Genomic DNA, 18876 nt, shown 5'->3' with positions numbered 1-18876 from the left:
TGATTTAAAGGAATCTTGCTCGTCCACTGCTGGTGAGACTGCACGACAGAAACCATCACAACAAAAGCATCGCATGAGCTGCTGTCATTGACGTTTTGCGACAGGAGCATCTCATAAAACTGGTTTGAGCCAGGAGTGTTAGTGTTCCCACGAAGATAGGAAGTGATACATGTTTCACAGATGTTTTGTATCTTAGATCAGCATTCACAACCGAGGATGAAACGCAAGCAGTTGGCATAATTGCATATATGAATATTAAATGTATGAAAACCAGTCTCAGGTTGAAAATAATCCTTCAGCATTTTGGTTCAAATAAAGGTCTCCATTTGACACTTGCTCTTTATCTTTGCACCAATGGCAGAACTTCCTGGGGCCTGAGTTCGTGAAGATGTCCAGCGAGCCCTGCGTAGCCTTATCTGTTCCCTCTTCAATAATGGTGAGGATGTAAATCTGTTTTTAGAGCCGATGATCTCTATGTGTGACGGGAGCTGCTTTATTTACCCCTTACAATTCGCCACTCCCTCCTTTTTCCTTTCTGCACGCAAGAAACGTGGGAAGATAGAGGACGTGCAGAGAAAGGTGGGTGTGGTACTGCTGAATGGCCAAAAGCTGGAGGTGAGCTGTGACATCAAGGCGGTGTGTAAGGACGTCCTTGACATGGTGGTTGCCCACATCGGACTTGTGGAGCACCATCTCTTCGGCCTTGCATACCTCAGAGGTACAGTATGTTGTACCTGTGTACGTGTGTGGTTAGAGGTGGTCAAATGTGTGTGTTGTGGAGATATTATTAGTTACACCCAGTGAGTCTCGGATACTCTCACAGAATAAAAGAGTCCAGGGTTGTGCATGAAAGCATCACATTTATCCTAGAGAAGATATTTCCTTCTGAAAGTTTGAAACTCAGGGATCATAAATCATTCATATTAGATGTCACTTGATTAGTTTAGTTCAAAGGTTGATGGTCTTTTAATTTCCTACACTCTCCTACGTCTCATTAAAAATGTATAAATCCCCGCCTGCGGTAATTCACTGATTGATTGTCCTTCATTCACCTACTCCACTCTCTCTTCAAAAAAATTCCACTCGCAGAAACTGAATTTTTCTTCGTCGATCCCGATGCCAAACTCTCCAAAGTGGCCCCGGACGGATGGAAGGAGGATCCTAAGAAGAAGAAAAGTGACGTGCCTTTTAACCTTTTCTTACGCATCAAATTCTTCCTTGAGGACATCGGTCTCATACAGTGAGTATCTGTGTTGGTTTCTATGTTGTAGAACACTACACCTTGATGTTGGCATATCAGTTGTAAAATAAACAACTTTTCCTGTTTCCTGTGGTTAATAGGCATGCCATGACCAAACATCAGTACTATCTACAGCTGCGGAAGGATATCTTGGAGGAGAGGATGCGCTGTGACATAGAGAATGCCATGGTACTTTCGTCACTGGCGCTGCAGAATGAATTCGGGGACTACCAGCCTGAGGTAACACATTTTAATTATGCATCTCTTCAGCTAATAATATTTTTGATCATTATATAGAGTGTATGCTGTGAGGGTAAAGTAAAGAAAACAAATATTTGGTTACATATTGTTTTAGTTAAAATAAACTTCATGAAACTACAAATGAATGGTAATAACATCTGTGCCTTAGCTCCATGGGAAGACCTATTTCCGACTGGAGCACTACCTGCCTGCAACCATCCTGGATAAGGTGGACCAAGCGACCCTCAAAGAGGAGCTGCCTAAACTTCACAGAAACTACTACGGAGTGTCTGAGTTGGAGGCAGAGTCTGAATTCATTGAGGTCAGCATGACTAGAGTACACAGGAATCAAGGTTTTTGACAATGTGCAAGTCCCAATATGTTCTCAGTTATTGCTTCACTTCTTGTGGTATAGTGGTTTTCAGCAGAACTGCTTATTTTGTGACTAACGTGAGGAAAGTTTCAAGTGCTCCAAATGGCAGAAGTTTCAGGAAGGAGTCAAATTTTGCAGCAGAATAAAAAATAAATGTTAGTGTCCTCATAAGAAAGGTACCTGTGTACTGCTAGTGCATTTATTCTGTCTTTTCATATGGTGCTATTGAATTTTACAGGCTTCTGAAAGGAGCTCTTTTTTTATTCATGGCACTGAACAACATCATATTGTATATATTGGATTACTGACCCAATGGAGAAACCTCCACAAAGTTGTAGCATTTCATGTAGTATATCTCTGCACTGTGGGTATTAAAGACTCCCTGTGTTGGTCGTCCTAAAGGTGAGCCAGAGGCTGATAGAGTACGGAGTCCACTTTCATCGGGTGCTTCCTGAGAAGAGGTCTCAGACAGGCATCATGCTGGGTGTCTTTTCCAAAGGGGTGCTCATCTTTGAAGTCCTTAACGGAAACCGTACCCCCGTGCTAAGGTTCCCCTGGAGGGATACGAAAAAGATTTCCTTTGCAGTATGTACCCGTCTCTGTTATCCGAAATTAAACTGTCACATGCAATTTATTTACTGTGAAAGAGTTTAGTCTGTCCTCACTTTCACTTTTGCGTCTCCCTGAAGAAAAAGAAGGTTTGCCTGCAGAACACATCAGATGGGATCAAGCATCTGTTTCAGACAGACAGCAACAAGACGTGTCAGTATCTGCTCCAGCTCTGCTCCGATCAGCACAAGTTCCACCTGCAGATGAAGGCCCGCCAAAACAACCAGGAGCTGCAGGAGTTAGGTAGGAGATACAGAACAGAACACAAGGCTAAGACAGCTGTAAATGTTATTTTATTAAGAAGTTACTAAAAAAAATATCCCAGAGAGAAACATTCATAAAGTAGACCCGAAAGTGACATGTCCATACAAATATAAACCTTCTGAAGAGAGCTTGCACATTTTCTCCAGATAAAACCTAATGCCCACCCAAAAATGTCCTGTACAATAAGACAGATTATGCCATCTGGTGTCAAAGACCATGAGTCCTGTCTGATCTCTGTTTAAGTTTTAGTTATAAACTTCTACACATCAATTCTTATGTAAGGTGTCAATTAATCATGTCGTTAATGATATTTAATTGGTGGTTTGTCTTTTCAATGGTTTATTTCTTGGATTGATCTCTTTTACTTAGACCAGGGTTAGGTCTTTGAACTATGCTGCAGCCCTGCCACTGGGTCAATATGATTAGGCTTAACTTTCAAGAGCTATCAGATGTTTATACACAGTCTTTGGTCGAGACGTAGCCATAATGATTGAGATGGATATAACCAGAAAACTGATTTAATTACCAGTGTAGAGGTCAGTACCTAAATATCTATCTAAACATGAATTATCTCAGACTGCTTTCTACAATAGTAAATTGACATATCAGTAAGAACTATTATTATTAACAGTTCACTCATTTTGTGGTTTTCATTTCCTTCCTGTTCATCAGAGAACTCCCCCCTGAGCATTCTGCAGCAGTCTCTTGACCATCGCAGTGGAGACTCAGTGGGAAGGACGGTCAGCTCAGGCAGCCTGGCCCCCACCTTATCGACGCGCTCCAACCCAGACCAACTGAAGAGGATCTCTTACTCGGAGGTGGCCCTCAACAAGCCGCCGTCCGGCCATATGATTGTCCAAGACAAACTTTGCTTCCCGGGTTTCAATCCCGTGGCCTCCACGTCCCTTTCCAACCCACGAACAATGAGCCGCTCTCACCACAACCTCGGGCAGATGCCGGAGTCTCCAGAGTACCGAGTGGCAGAGTCACATCGTGGCCAGTCGCACAACGGACCGAGTCAGCCACAGCCCAACCAAGTGGCCCCTCACTTCCAGCAACACCAGCGAGCCAGCTCCGACACGGACTCCCTGATGCAGCAACAGGACAAGTGAGTTCAGACAAGTAAAATGACTGATGTCCAAATACATAAATATATTTGAAGACAGTAGCACTGAATAAAATGGCAGACTACTTTGCTATGTGACATCTTTCACCTCCATCAGAACTACACAGAAACTGGACCAAAGTTAGGCTGTTTTTACTTCACTTGTCCCCCTTTGAAGTTTTCACTGTCAGAGTCTCCGAGCTCACTTCAGGACAGAGGTTACTAAGATAAGACTCGTTACCGGGGCTTTGGCTCTGTTGTACACTACAGACACACAGAAAACTCTAATTAAACCTCTGGAGGTTTGTGTGCGTGTTCTCTCAAATGTGCCTGTGTGTTGTTGTGCTTACCTGTGTGTGTGTGTTCTTATTGTCATCCATAACAAACATGTTTTTTTACGCCAGTTGCTCCCTCTGGTGTGTATTTTACAGATGACATGGGATTTTAAATTTGATCAGATTCTGTGAATTAAAAAAATATACAGAAGTAAACATTATTACCAATCCCTTTTTGATACCTCTCTCCTCTAACAGTGAGGACAGTTTCAATCGTCTCCTCCTGCTCGCTCTCTCCATCCTAGGTCATTCAGCACAGCGTCCTACAGCAGCCCGACCTGGAGCCTCAGCATGTCCAAGAAAGAATCTGACTCTTCTTCCATGGAGGACAATGGCCAAGCTTATGTAGTAGGTAAGGATGATCACCTGTGAGGAATGTTGCTTTTCACTGGTGAAGCTGGTTGTTGTGTCGAGTACCTACCGGGAAAACCATCTCATATAAATCTATTTCATGTAACGCTAGCTCTAGTAGAGAATCAGGATATATTTGTTCATGTGTTTTTCCTTTTACTTGTACCACTGCTGCTACTGTTACATCATCTATATTCTGGAAAACAGAAAATAAAAACATGCTAAAGTAGTTCACCCTTACTTGGCGGAGAGAGACATGCAGTTGTCGTTGTTTTTTGTAATGCACAAAAGCCAAGGCAAAGGCCTTGCTGACCTCTTTTGTTCTTCCTCCAGGGGTCAGTATGAACAACTCCTCGGCCCCCCCCTCAACCCCAGCCTCTGTTAATGGTAGGTATTAAAATGTTTAATTCCTCTCATTTCTCCACACATGCAAAATGCAGTAAATATCCCAACACTCTCCACCATCACTCATTTTATAACATTTCTTAATCCTCCCCGTCAATCTGTTGAACCATATGTGAGTGGCGGCACAGCCAAGCACGGATATGCGGGCCCAAAAAAGACCCCTAAACCACAGTTACGTAATTTTAGAATTAAGTCTCTGTCCGCTCAGTGCAGCTTGCCTGCGGAACTGAACTCTGGCCCCGCTCCCACCATATAATAGCTCCATACTTGGCACTGAACTCGCGACCTTCCCTTTCATCCAAGCTTAGAACATCTCTTCAGGCCCATTAGCCAATGGTGCTAAAGTAGGGGCCATTCAGCCTCGCTGTTTGCCTGTCTGAGCTGATTAATTATAACAGTGCACATACTCCAATGCGCTTTGAGTGGCCTACCGTAAATCCCTTGTGAAATTAATTCACCAGATTTCCACTGCTGCCATATGCCTCGGTCAAAAACGACTGAGCTCATGCAATGCATTTATGGTATCTCCCAGTAAATGCCATGTGTCTTTGCTTTGCATAGATTCCCTCATGAAAAAGCTCAATGCCTTACCGTCCCCAGAGAGAGAGATCACAACTGTAAACCTGAAGAAAGATGTGAAATATGGCCTAGGTAAAGTTAAACCCTAAATACATTTTCTTCAAATAACAACTTAGTCTTTTTGTTTTTCCACTGATATATATTGTGTTTGTGAGCATGGTGTTTATATCTAGTTCTGCTTTTATGTGCTCGCCAGGGTTCCAGGTTGTTGGAGGGGAGAACTCTGGTCGTTCGGATCTTGGTACCATCATTAGCTCCATCACTCCTGGGGGTCCTGCTGACGTCAACGGCTGCCTCAAACCTGGTAGGCCTCTGCTGTGTCCCCCCCCCCCCATGTCCATTAACGTGTTGGCTGGTTTGTAATCTTCGTGAAGGATTCAGACTGGCTCTTGGAAGAACTCATTTAGTTTTGGTGTTGCTCAGGTTCAGGTTTTTTTCTTTTCTTAAACATTGCGAGATAAATCAATCTTAATGGAAAAAAATCCAGCACATTTAAACAACTAAGATTTAGGAGTGTGTGCAATTTAATGTAGCTTGATCAATTTAAGGGGACTATATGTCATTGGTAGAAGAATGCATTCTACAGTCTAGTTTTTTTCCTGTGAAATGTTTTTCTCTCTTGCCACACTTATTCATCTTCCATGCGAGTGACAGCTGTAATGTTGACGCAGGTGACCGGCTGATCTCTGTGAATGAATTAAACCTAGATGGGCTCTCTCACGCCTCCACGCTCGAAATCCTTCAGAAAGCTCCGGATGACATCACTCTGGTGGTGTCACAGCCCAAGGAGAGGCTCTACAAAGGTAACAGCAGGGACATAAATGAATTGTTAAGTTAAGATGTGTATCATAGTTGTTTCTTGTTGTCATGTAAGGAGTGCATCATACACATCAGTGTTTTCTCTTACTTTTACTCCTTGCGTCTAAAGTGGTTCTTCTTGGTCTTCATTTGAACAGAGTCTTCTTCAGGCCATGTCCCCAACCAGGCCAAGTCTTCACTGACTGCACTTAGATCTGCCCTGAGACGAGAAGCAAACGTTGATATCTCGTCGGAGGAGCAGAAGGAAACGAGAAGCCCCAGCCCTCCACCCGATAGTCCTGGTCCACCATCAGCTGCCTCGTCCACGGTCCCCCAGCACTCCAGCTTCAGTTCTCAGGACTCCAGGATGAGCGCTTTCGCGAAAATCAGCCAGCCCCCTGTTAACGGAGTTCAACAGTGCCTAGATAGAGTTGCGGCTGTTCCCACAGTTGCATCCTCTGCCCAACATCTGAGACCAGAACCTAACGTGGACGTGGATCCTGCGCCGCCGGCTCTGCCGCCCAAAACCAGAAAAACTAAAGTGACAGAAGCTCCCAAAGTTTCCGAGCACTCCGACTGGGGGGATTCAGACATGGATGAGGAGACATATTCCAATAGTCAAGAGAACCACAAAGTCAAAAAGGTGCGACCATTGTGTTGATGAATTCATTGCTCTAAATTTTATTTGACATGGGTACGTGTCTCTCAGGCAGATTTATAATTCAAACTCAGAGGTTTTTGTCCTGGTGCAGCAAATACAAATCAACTTTCGTCCATGGAATAGGAGAAGAATGGTTCTTCCGTAAACAAGCATCACACATTAGCTGTCAGATGCTTGGCACAACTAACTGCCTGTTGTATATAAACTTGGCCTATCATTGCATTCACAGTGTCAATGCCAGGCAGTTTGTTTACCTGAACACTGCATGTCTTACCCTGAATCTATGATCTGCTCTTTATGCAGTTCAACTTTCTCACTCCCCCTTCGTCCCTTGTTTCTCTCTGCATGTTCCAGCTTGTGATAATTCCACTTAAAACCCTGTTCTTTGTTTGCAGGAACACATCGTGGAAAATGTAAATGGTAATGCCCCAGGGGTCAATAGTCTCCGACCAGGAGAACTAGTTGACATTGAGCTGTCCAAAAAAGACAGCAGCCTGGGCATAAGTGTCACGGTACTGTTCGGCAAGGTTTTCATCCTCTCTTGTTTTTCCCCCTTTACCCCCCCTCATCTTGTCACTGTTGTGTGTGTGTGCGCCTTTGTGAAGGTGTTTAGAGGTAGCTTGGTTTGGTTTGCTTATGTTACGGTGGGTGTAGTCAGATCTAGAAGCTCTCGTGAGAGTATTTGTCCATCAAACTAACCTTGCATCGCATCTTTATGTTTTTAATCATAAGACACTAAAAGTCCCATTCACAGTGAGGAGCATGGACAATTTGAACAGGAGTGAGCTCTCTCATGACTGCTTACTAACTGCAAAGAGCTTTGCCACTAACATGCCACTAACACCATTTCTTTTTAACTGATTTTCAACGCTGTATTGATTGGAATGGATTAATGTACTCCATAAGTAATCACTCGACTGTGTGTCTTCATACCAGGATTGCTGTCAGATTTGTGTTTGTGTGCAGAATAATTACTGATTGAGTGTTGTGTTGCATCAGCAAGACAGTCACTGAAAACTGGACATGAAATGCACCTCAAGATTATCAAAACTAAAAGGGCACTGAATGGAAAATTAACATCGATGTTTAGATTTAACCTCGGTGATATTGTCAGTAACATCACAGTGGAGGATTTATCATTTCATTTAGAACTAAAGTCATTTTTGTGAAATGATAAACGCTTTGTTTAACTGTTGCATTAGGGGTAATTACAAAATCCAAACAAACCACAAGATAAATAACCATGTTGGTTATCAACAAGTTTTTAAAAAAATAGCATTATGGTTCCTGGCACTTGAGGCTGGGGCTGAATATTTTGAGTTGGCTCATTACCAAGTTATTCTGAGGATTAAGGCCTGTTTTTAACAAAGTTTTCAGCCATTAAGTCACTTTTTCGGACACGCGAATGTAAGATACATTCTTGTCCTCAAAGAAATAGTGCAGCCAGACTGAGTGGGGAAACCAGGACTGAAAATGAACAGCTGAAAATATAAATGTTCATTCTGTTGGAACAAGTTTTACCAGTAATGATGAGGTCCACTTTCTAATTTCTTTTGGCTGATCTTAGGAATGCAGGTAAAATGAAAAGCAGATCGCTGATGCTTTTCGATCAACGTGTTCCTTCTCTTTAGTTCTCCACAGGGACTGTTTACCTGTGGGCAACCAAAGCCTGCTCAAACGTGATTGGTCAAACCGGAAACGTTTATTCCCATGCTAAAACTTTTTAAAGAGGGAATGAAGCAACTGACACCCCAGTAGCTGTCAGAAATGTCAGCACTTGCAAACGCTAACAAAACCTTTCAGTTATTGTTCATAAATACCAACTTTATATACCATAATATACCAAATTCATACTCTAGAACCAACAGCAAAGGCAAAGCATTTATCACAAAGCAGATGTAACAAAAACCCTCCACACCTCACATCAACCCCCATAGAAAATACAAGTCCCACTAATTTCTCTTTGTTCGACTAGACTAAGAGTTGTGTGTTGTTTTCTCAGGGCGGAGTCAACACAACCGTTCGTCATGGAGGCATCTACGTCAAAGCCATCATTCCGAAAGGTGCAGCAGAGCTGGATGGAAGGATACAGAAAGGTAAGAGCCTGGACACTCACGTCACAGATAGTAATGTGTCTTAAAGCAACACAATGAAAGTTTTGTATCTGTAAATAGCAGCTTTAACATTTTTGTGGTGGTAAGCTGACTGGGGAGAATGATGCCGCTGTCACTTCCACTCTTCACCCTGAACATCTGTTCTTGCTCTATGTATTTTTGTTGATTGGGGATGATCTGTGAGAAATGTGGAATTGACATATAATTGCAGTAAGTTCAGGAGAAATGCTCAACTGCTGATGAGATGAAAAAACAAACTAGGAAGTCATTAAAAACCAGCCTTTATCTCGAATCTGTTGGTGCGTTTTTTGTACATCTGCAGCTTTTCTAGTTCAGGACATCGAGAATCATGGGTAATATCCACCTCTCACTTGTATGTCAGTTCAGTGACTACGCTGTCGGAGCTCCAGTGATTAATATTCTAAGATTTTTCTCTACATGAAAACCCCTCAAACGCAGAGCCCAACAGAATGAATCACCACATGTGGCTGCAAGAGGGCGCTGTTGCTCAGTAATACTTACATAGTGTTGCCTCAACCACTCTGCGTCTGTCCCGTACTCAGGTGACCGCGTGGTGGCCGTCAATGGAAGGAGTCTGGAGGGAGCCACTCATCAGCAGGCGGTAGAGTCTCTCAGGGACACTGGGCAGGTGAGTCATGACATTTACGTTGAGCGTCTTTCCCACAAGCTGTTCATTCAGTAACACCACGTAAAACATTTGCTCCCTCAGACAGTGCACTTGCTGCTGGAGAAGGGTCACCCGCCTGCAGACAGAATCCAGACTCCCCTCACACCTCAACGCACTCCACCTCATGCCGGCAGCAACCGAGAACAGGCCAAGAACAGAGAGCAGCCGCCGGAGGTCAAAGTGAAACCAGAGTACAGCTTTATCACACAAGGTGAGAGGATACAGTAAAGGGTCATTACAGTGCACTCAAAGGAAACCCCATTATAGTACACCATACATAAGTGTTTATTTATTTTCTTTAACAGTGTGACAAAGATCATTTCTTCTACATGAAAGCAAATAAATGTGTGTACAACCCATTAGCAGCTCACTGCTGACTATTTACATCTCAGCATCTGGTCTGCATGAAGGACACCATCACACTGATGAGTAGACACAGCATCTACTAGTATCTAGCAATAGGAGTAGTACTAGATGCTAGTAGTTAGTAGATACTTAAAAGTACTAATGGAATGTTGACGTTCTCATTGTGAGAAATTGCCTCAAGTAGGTATAAAAAACACAATGTTAATATCACTAATAGCTGTTTTACCAAACATGTTTCTCAAGAATAATTTATTCACCCTTGTGTTGTGTTCCAGTGGTGCAGGAATATTTTACTGAAATAAAACATGTAACACAACGCCTCGTAAAAATGTGGTGGTGTATAAAATACAGATCTTTGCTGATGTATGTAGTGAGTAAACGGGAAAACAAAAATATATCTACTATAGTAAAGGACAGTGACTTGAAAAATGTACCAAAGTAAATGTACTTTGTTACATCCCATTATGCAGCTCTGCAGATATTTACTACGAACTTTGCATCAACTTTAGATTTTGATTGCTGTGAGTAACCAGAAAACCAGAGTCAATGGACTGAAAAAGATTTACATAAACTTTTTTTGTTATGATTATTCTTGTGTCAGGTGGAAAATGTGTTGCCTGCAGGAACATACTTGATGTGTGTGTGTTTTAAGTGAGTTATAGAGTCTCACTCTTTGGAAACTGTACAGTAACTATTAAACAGGTTCTGATCTGTTATAGAGCAGCTTCTCTGAATAGTTGCACAACATTTTTTATCTCGTCCCGGACTAAAGGCTGCTTGTGCTCATCCACATTCCCAATTTTCTTACTGTGAGTTTTTGTGTCCTTGTCTCCACAGACAACGTGTTTGAGGTTCTTCTCCTGAAGAACACCTCAGGGCTGGGCTTCAGTTTTAGTCGAGAGGAGAACATCCCCGGTGAACCTCCCCCCGGCTCCAGCATGGTGCGAGTTAAAAAGCTGTTTCCCGGTCAACCGGCCGCAGAGAGCGGTCGCATCAACGTGGGCGACATCATCATGCGGGTCAATCAAACGCCCCTGAAAGGACTCTCGCAACATGTACGTCCAACGGCTTATCCCTCTGCGTCACAGCTTGACATAATAGAAAGAAGGGTCGTTTGATAATTAATTTGGAATTGTGTGTGTCTGCACGTAGGAGGTGATATCAGCTTTACGAGGAACAGGTCAGGAGGTGACTTTACTCCTCTGCAGACCTGAACATGGTATTCTTCCTGAGATGGACCATTCAGCCGTGGTGAGTCCGTGAATAATATTCTTTTTGACCCTTACTACTATTGTGAACTTTCAAGTATCACCAGTTGCTCAAAACTTTGGTTAATGTTATTTATTTCTCCTCAGACACCCATGCCATCCCCCCGAAAGCAGGTGTTGACCCAGGTAGAGCCGAGCCCGAGCATAGGCAGGACGGCCTCTCCGCCGGCTCTGCAGGCCACTAGGATTCAGGGCGCCGTGGAGGAGGCGCTGGAGAGGCTGCTGATCAAAACCCCCGGCCGACGTAACAGCTACAGCGACAGCACAGACGGGGATGAGGAGGTGGAGGAAGCCTTCAGCCCGAGCGCCATGGAGCACAGCAGGCAGACATGGGAGCAGAGCCTCTACCACACCCCCGGCAACAACCTGGGAACGGGGCGCTACGACAGCACCGGTCACCTGGACGAGACCGCTCACTCAGCCTTCTACTCCCCAAACATGCAAAGATCAGACCTCAGCCACAGGTACCTGAACTCTGTTGGATCGATGGTCACATCATTTGTGTTAATCAGTTATTCTGGTATATTAAATGAAATTGTCTTGGTGGTTTGTTTTCACAGGCATCCATCATCCCCTGTCACAACTGATCTGGAGTCCCCCTCCCTACCGATGCTGTCCTCCCACTCTGCCCCAAGCCCTGATCCACTACCTCCTCCACTGCCTCTGCCCTTAAACCTCACCATGTCTGGCAATGGACAGGACATAGAGGAGTTTGTTCCGGTAAGAACAGAGGAAGTGAAGATCCTAAGGAACCCTGTGAAATCTTTCAAAGAGAAGGTTGAACTACACTGTGCATCGAAAGATTGACTCATTCCAGTAACTTAGATTCTTCTCTGTTGTTAGGAGGTTGAGCTGAGTGTGTCCTTGATGAAGTCAGAAAAGGGCAGCTTAGGCTTCACCCTCACCAAAGGTAATGATCATGGCTGTTACATCCATGACATTGTCCAGGATCCAGCCAAGTCAAATGGACAACTCAGGCCTGGAGACAGAATGATTATGGTACGAATTCTTCACTCACCCCTCGTTCATTTGGTATCAATCTTCACGTCTAACTCCCAGCGAGAAACCAAAAAAAGGTTTGTAATTCCATAGTAAATAGATCCTTTATTTTCTATCTCCAGGTGAACGACACAGATGTGAGTAGCATGGGTCACACTGAAGTGGTCAACCTGGTGCGTGCTGCCCCTCGGTTAGTTGATTTAACTGTGGGGAGGGTCCTGGAGGCTCCAAAACCCCCCATTGAAGCCCACTTGCTGCCGGACATTTGTTTCAAGGACAACCAAGAACCACTGGGTGTGTAAACAGCCCGAAATCAAGGCTCCATATGTCCCCTGTTTATTGGTGTGGCTTTAAGTCACACGTGAACTGCTCTTCCCCCCTTCCCATCCCCAGGTTTGATTCTGGACGGCGGCAGCGACAGCGTGTATGGAGTCTTGTTTGTAAAAGACGTCCTGCCAGGATCACCGGCCTTCAACGAAGGCAGCCTGAAACCACTCGATTTAATCCACTACATCAGCGGCGCTCCCACCCAGGACCTGACACTCAGCGAGAACGAGAGGCTGCTGGAGCTCTCCCTCGACGACCTGACGCTCAAGGCCACAAGGTAATCTGCTCTAACACAAAATGACTGGTGTAGCCTAAATGGAATTTTTCACGCTGAGTTGGTGTTGGCATCACAGAAGGTTATTTTTAGCTGAAGATGCTTTATCTTTTTTCTTCTGGCTCAAAGGGATGGAAAGCCTGTTTTTCCATCTGGGCAGAAAGGTTTCTATTTTCTTGACAACATCAGCCCCAAGGTTTCATCTGGCATGAATGGTACGTTTCCCCTGAATGGGGCATCTGTGACATTTTAACTGAGTCTTTTATTTTGCATATAATAACAACACTATTTTCTGTTAAAGGTTTTCTTACAGAGGAGGAATCAAGAGATACAGAGGGTCTCACAGCACTTTGTCCCTTAGAGGTGGGTTTAAATTAACAGTTTTATTTTCTTAATGTATATTTATTGCGCATTATAGTCTGTTGTCATACTTACTTTAAAACATTCTTCGGTTTCATTTATTGTTATTTCTGTTTATAACTCCAAGCAAGTGGCTAGACAAGCTGTTGGTGTGTCTACAGCGAAGGAAAACAATGATAAAGCAAAGATAAATACATGTCGATCGAGACATGCGTAACAAGATCAATATTCCATATTCTTAAATATTATGATCACTATCTTTAAAAGCATGACTGTTGGCATGAATCTAGGTTTTTCTGGCATGTTTAGCTAAGTTTTGAATCATGGACTGAAGAGGATCATATATTGTTGTGTAATGTGCAGGAGGAAATTATTCAGCTGGATCTGGACAAGCCGCAGGCCGGAGGTCTGGGTTTCTCTGTGATCGGAGGGGAGAGGGGGATCTTTGTGAAATCCATCACTCCAGGAGGGATAGCAGAGTCCTCAGGGGAACTGCAAGTGGGAGACAGGCTGCTGAAAGTGAGTGATGTTCGACGTTTGATACTCATTTGCATGTTTACTTATTATTACTTTACTTTTGTTGTTGTTCTTTTTTGGGGGGGGGGGGCGGCTGTCCTCTTTAATGATTAACACAGCAAAAGTCCCCATCGTGGGACTAATAAAGGATTTTTCTCATTTTATCTTATTAATACATACATAATAGCAGATGCAGGAAATAGAAAACATTCATTCTATTAACATGTGCTGTCTATTGTCACATGTCTTTGCTTTGCCTTGTTTATGATTGTTTGTACAAAAAATGGATCATATGTATATATGTGTAATAATTAAGTGTCTCTTGATGCTCTGAAACCACCACCAGTAAAGGTTTTAATCATCTGTTGTAGGTGAATGAAGAACTAATGACAGGTGTGTCCCACACCAAGGCCGTCACCACCATCCGTAAAGCTAAAGGCCTGGTGCATCTCATAGTGTCCAGACCGCCAGACCAGAGCCCAAACACATACCTCGCCTATCTGCCCATCAACTCTGACATGTGCAATGAAAACACAGGTAAAACCGCGACCTAAAATAAAATGTTATAGGAGAAATGCTTTTTCCGTTTAGGAGATTTCTCAAGATGTAATTCTGTGTGTCCTGCTGCTGCTTCAGATCTGAGCGAGGACAGTGGGGTGAAGACGAAGCTGGGTTCTCCTCACGATGAGATGAAATCTGGCGGCTTCCCCCCCATACCACCAATAGGTAGAGTCCACAGTATAGGCTGGAAGATTTACTGAAACTCCCAATGCAGCAGTACTGATACCTTTGTAATTTTACTAAGAGCATTAATTAATTTGTGAGTAAATTAAGTGAACTTTGCAAACTAGATGACATTTCCCTGTTTCACAAACAGACTATGAAGATGATCCGGAGCAGAGGAGGGAGGCGGAGCACAGTGCAGATTTCTCTGAGGACACAGACTGTGATGGCTCTTCTCTACCTGAAGACTCCCCTGAGGTACAACTCAAACCAGCCAAACTTTATGAACTCATATTTTGATCATATCTGATGTTTTTTTTATTATTATTTATTACTGATTTTAATTTTTGTATATTCAGAGTTCAAGAAAAGCGGAATGGCAAGAGGAGAGTGTTGACGACCCAAGAAATGAAAAGTAAGATTTAGACTTTGGATGAACACCTGTCACATTTTTATATATACACTTTATTCACTGTATTCACTGCCAATTACTCCTTGTGTTTTTAGAATAAACAGCTATCTGCAAATGAGCGCTGGACAGCCAGAGGAGGATGAAATCACATGGGGAAGTGATGAATTGCCGATTGAGAACTTGAACTCCAAATCCAGAGAGGGTAAGACCGACTTTCTCCAAACTGTGGCCTTTAAATTTGATTTTAGAAGGGGAGTTAAAACTACTCGTAAATGAAGATAAAATCTAGATTCACGCATACAATTTGAGAGCATTGAGGATGGAGTCAAAAGAAACACCACCACTATATATATATATTTGTGTTTCCTTTTATGTATTATAAAAGTCTAATCATTGAGCGTGATCCATGTATTTTTGTCTGCAATCTATTGGTGTACTATGTCAAAGTGAAAAAATGAATTGTCTCGGCATGGTAAACATTTTTTTAAAGTGGTATATACATGAATCTTCATTTTGTGTCAGACGGGCCACTCATCACAGAGGACGAGCTGACCTCTCTGCCGCTGGTCAAAGTGGTGCCTGACGGCCAGTACACGGGACCGAAGCTCAACACGGTGGTCCGCATGATGAGGGGCCTCCTGGAGCAGAAAGTCCCGCTGCAGGAGTTTGAGGTAAGGAGCTACTTTGAATGTCGGTCGCATGTAAATTGATTGTGATTCATCAGCTGTTTTCAATAAAGTTTTCTTCCCTCGACAGAATCTTCAGAACCTCCAGCCGCTGGATGACTGTTTAATAGGTCAGACGAAGGAGAACAAGAAGAAGAATCGCTACAAGAATATCGTTCCCTGTAAGAAAAGTCTCCTATCTCATATCTTGAAGGTTTTTCCAATAAATATGCAAATGTGGATTTTGAACGCGTTTATCTCTACCAGTTGACACCACTCGAGTTATGCTGGGCAAGGACGGGGGCTACATCAACGCCAACTTTGTCAACATGCCGGTGAAGGATGAGAACTTCATGTACATCGCCTGCCAGGGACCTTTGCCCACCACTCTGGGCGACTTTTGGCAAATGGTTTGGGAGCAGAAGTCCAACGTGATCGCCATGATGACCCAAGAGGTCGAGGGCGGCAAGGTGAAGTGTCAGCGGTACTGGCCGGACACGTCGAGGACGGCAGAGATGGTGGACGACAGGTTGCAGGTCACGCTGATCAAAGACCAGTATCTGGACAACTTTGTCATCCGACTCATTGAGCTCAAAGACGTCCTGGTAAGCATAGTACATTTTAATTTGACATTTCTCTTCTAATAATTTAAAGTTTTCACACATGTCTAATGTACGTTCCTTCCTCAGACCAATGAGACCCAGCGTGTGACTCATCTGAACTACACGGGATGGCCCGACCACGGGACGCCGTCACAGCCCGAGCAGCTGCTCACATTTATTTCCTACATGAGGCACGTTCATCGGTCGGGGCCGATAATCACACACTGCAGCGCCGGCATCGGCCGTTCAGGAACCCTCATCTGCATAGACGTGGTTCTGGGTCTCATCAGTAAAGATGCCGATGTAAGTTTTACCTTGTACCTTGCTTACTCACATATTCTATTATGTTCTTATTTGTTCTTTTCAAGATGATAAGAATTCCTTTTTGTTTTGTAGTTTGATATTTCAGATGTCGTCAGGAACATGAGACTTCAGAGGCAGGGAATGGTCCAGACAGAGGTGAGTTTTTTTTATTTGTTGTAACCCTTAACCCTGCTGGGCTCTCTGTGGCTACAACCACACAACTATATTTTGGTTTTAAATACCTCCAGCGCTGAAGGCAAAACACTACTAAAACATTCCACCTTAAGGTTGGTTGGAGTTAAATTCTTAATCTTACTTTAAACATTGCTGCACCTTGTTTGTAGTATTTTCTGTAACTAGACAAACTGCAGAGTACGTAATCAGCTTCCTGTTTACGACGAAACACACGTACACAGTGTTCATGAATAATAATAAACTTAATTCATATGGTACTTTCCTGAAAACTGATTTCACAAAGTGCTTCCCAGATAAAACAAATACTCTAAATAAATGCAGTCCAATATTACAAATATTGTTAGTGCGAGAGACAATGGATGAAATCAAGTTTAAAGAGATTTAATAATAATAATAATAATAACAATAAATATGATGTATTTGTTATGTATCTCTTAATCTGATTTTAACCTTGGTTTACTTTTATTTGTGTTTATTGATGATTTATTGTAATTTCCCTGGGTGCTCACAAAGGCACCATGAAGTAAATTGTATTATTAGTTAATATTCATTATAAGTATGGATGTAGCCTTGAATTCACATGTTTCCTCTTTTTATCCCACAGGACCAATATATCTTCTGCTATCAAGTGATCCTCTACGTCCTCAGATGCCTTCAAGCAGAGGAAAGCATCTCTGGATAGGAGACGCCACATATCGACACCGCGTGCTGGGCGACTGTTACCACCAGAGCAAAACTAAAATGCAGAGTTGACACAGGCAGAAATTGCCAAATTTACACTACATGTTTTTAAAATGCCTTAAAATGTTCGGTTCCTCGAGAGCAAATCCTTTTAAGAAGTCTATATTTTTATGTTTGCTTTTTTGAGTTTTCTCTCTTTGGCTGCTACTCCCTCTCAATGCATTTACGAGAACTGCTGATTGTATTTCCTGTTGTCACCTACAAGAGAACACTTGTGTTTTTTTCAATTCTTGGATATTCTAAAATAATTATAAAAGTGATCAATGATCTCATATTTTATGTGGAACAAATTTGTACTTGTGTATTATGAATCCTATTTTAATGCTGGAACATGCCTTGACAGAATACTATGTCAGTATTTGCTTTGTAAATCTATTTTACAGTAATTGCTCACTGCCTGAGGTAAATGATGAAATTAAAAGTGTACATATTCATCTCCTGAAAATTAAACTGGATACATTTTAAATGGTACATAGCAGACCTTTTCATTTAAAAGGAAAACAATTTCAGTTTGTTTGTCACTTTATTGCACGTCACCTTTTGGAATAGTTTTGAAAATGACCCAGAAAATAGAGCCTTGTTGGTTCCATTCATGCTTTGTAGAGAAGTTTCCATCCCTTTTCCACCTTGTTCATCCAAACGTTCTCAAAACATAATCCTTACACATCTCACATGAGGAGGAGAAGCTGCAGCTTGTGCTCAGGGGAAAGGGTTGACACAGTATCATAACAGGAGCACCAGGAAAAGTTTGCTGCCACTTTGAGAGGGGGAACTAGTGGTATATTTTATACACTGTATGTGTAGATATCATGAAATATGAACACATAAATTAACATATATTCTTCAAAAGTGGCTCTTACATTGACAGCTCCCGAAAACAACCATGAGAATTTAATCATCAGTTCACTTATACTTTACAGTTACCTGTGTGGATGTATATGTATTGATTACACGTAGTTGCCCTGAATGAATCTACACTTTGAAGCTATTTGATGGAAGATGAAAATGTAATTGGCTGAAAATACTGTAGCAGAGAGATGAAGTCAAAGTCAGCTTTATTGTCAAATCTGCCATACGTACAGGACATAGAAAGGGTTGAATTGCTTTTTCTCTCTGATCCCCAATGTAAACATATGTAGACAGAACATATAAGTATGCAAAAATAATAAGTACTCAAAACATAGTACACAGTACCACACAGTATGCAGTCATAAGCACACGTGGATGGAATGAGAGTAGTGCACACCAGAGTAGTGCAGGAGGTCAGCTAAGTCTTGATCACGTAATTGTAGATCAATCCTTGACATGATGAGACTTCCTGGGGTACAATGGTTTTTTGGATCATACCAACTCTACCAGACAA

General features: G+C 42.6%; 1 protein-coding gene across 5 annotated transcripts in view; it reads left to right on the top strand.

Annotated features, from left to right (window-relative positions):
* The window catches only part of ptpn13 (protein tyrosine phosphatase non-receptor type 13), a 43805-nt gene extending 25826 nt beyond the window's left edge, over positions 1 to 17979 (top strand). Inside the window, exons 11-49 of one of the 5 annotated variants that reach the window (XM_053411048.1) lie at positions 362 to 436; positions 547 to 718; positions 1090 to 1240; positions 1342 to 1480; positions 1650 to 1802; positions 2256 to 2438; positions 2543 to 2705; positions 3399 to 3834; positions 4412 to 4518; positions 4851 to 4904; positions 5484 to 5573; positions 5698 to 5805; positions 6209 to 6304; positions 6458 to 6942; positions 7356 to 7487; positions 8963 to 9056; positions 9638 to 9723; positions 9805 to 9973; positions 10966 to 11183; positions 11281 to 11379; positions 11484 to 11860; positions 11957 to 12116; positions 12240 to 12395; positions 12518 to 12689; positions 12789 to 12999; positions 13126 to 13211; positions 13298 to 13359; positions 13720 to 13875; positions 14244 to 14409; positions 14509 to 14598; positions 14750 to 14853; positions 14955 to 15010; positions 15103 to 15209; positions 15530 to 15678; positions 15764 to 15854; positions 15940 to 16277; positions 16362 to 16577; positions 16671 to 16733; positions 17377 to 17979. In XM_053411048.1, the coding sequence (XP_053267023.1) occupies positions 362 to 436; positions 547 to 718; positions 1090 to 1240; positions 1342 to 1480; positions 1650 to 1802; positions 2256 to 2438; positions 2543 to 2705; positions 3399 to 3834; positions 4412 to 4518; positions 4851 to 4904; positions 5484 to 5573; positions 5698 to 5805; positions 6209 to 6304; positions 6458 to 6942; positions 7356 to 7487; positions 8963 to 9056; positions 9638 to 9723; positions 9805 to 9973; positions 10966 to 11183; positions 11281 to 11379; positions 11484 to 11860; positions 11957 to 12116; positions 12240 to 12395; positions 12518 to 12689; positions 12789 to 12999; positions 13126 to 13211; positions 13298 to 13359; positions 13720 to 13875; positions 14244 to 14409; positions 14509 to 14598; positions 14750 to 14853; positions 14955 to 15010; positions 15103 to 15209; positions 15530 to 15678; positions 15764 to 15854; positions 15940 to 16277; positions 16362 to 16577; positions 16671 to 16733; positions 17377 to 17454 (6048 nt within the window). In that variant the 3' untranslated portion in view covers positions 17455 to 17979. Of the gene's footprint in view, positions 1 to 361; positions 437 to 546; positions 719 to 1089; positions 1241 to 1341; positions 1481 to 1649; positions 1803 to 2255; positions 2439 to 2542; positions 2706 to 3398; positions 3835 to 4411; positions 4519 to 4850; positions 4905 to 5483; positions 5574 to 5697; positions 5806 to 6172; positions 6305 to 6457; positions 6943 to 7355; positions 7488 to 8962; positions 9057 to 9637; positions 9724 to 9804; positions 9974 to 10965; positions 11184 to 11280; positions 11380 to 11483; positions 11861 to 11956; positions 12117 to 12239; positions 12396 to 12517; positions 12690 to 12788; positions 13000 to 13125; positions 13212 to 13297; positions 13360 to 13719; positions 13876 to 14243; positions 14410 to 14508; positions 14599 to 14749; positions 14854 to 14954; positions 15011 to 15102; positions 15210 to 15529; positions 15679 to 15763; positions 15855 to 15939; positions 16278 to 16361; positions 16578 to 16670; positions 16734 to 17376 lie in introns of all 5 variants that reach the window. The other 4 variants (XM_053411046.1, XM_053411047.1, XM_053411049.1 and 1 more) reach the window with 4 other exon arrangements.
* Positions 17980 to 18876: the final 897 nt, after the last annotated feature.

Source organism: Pleuronectes platessa, chromosome 19 (genome assembly GCF_947347685.1).
Source record: "Pleuronectes platessa chromosome 19, fPlePla1.1, whole genome shotgun sequence".
Classification (NCBI taxonomy): Eukaryota; Metazoa; Chordata; class Actinopteri; order Pleuronectiformes; family Pleuronectidae; genus Pleuronectes; species Pleuronectes platessa.
Note: the sequence above shows the minus strand (reverse complement) of the source record. Positions and strands in the feature narration are given on the sequence as shown.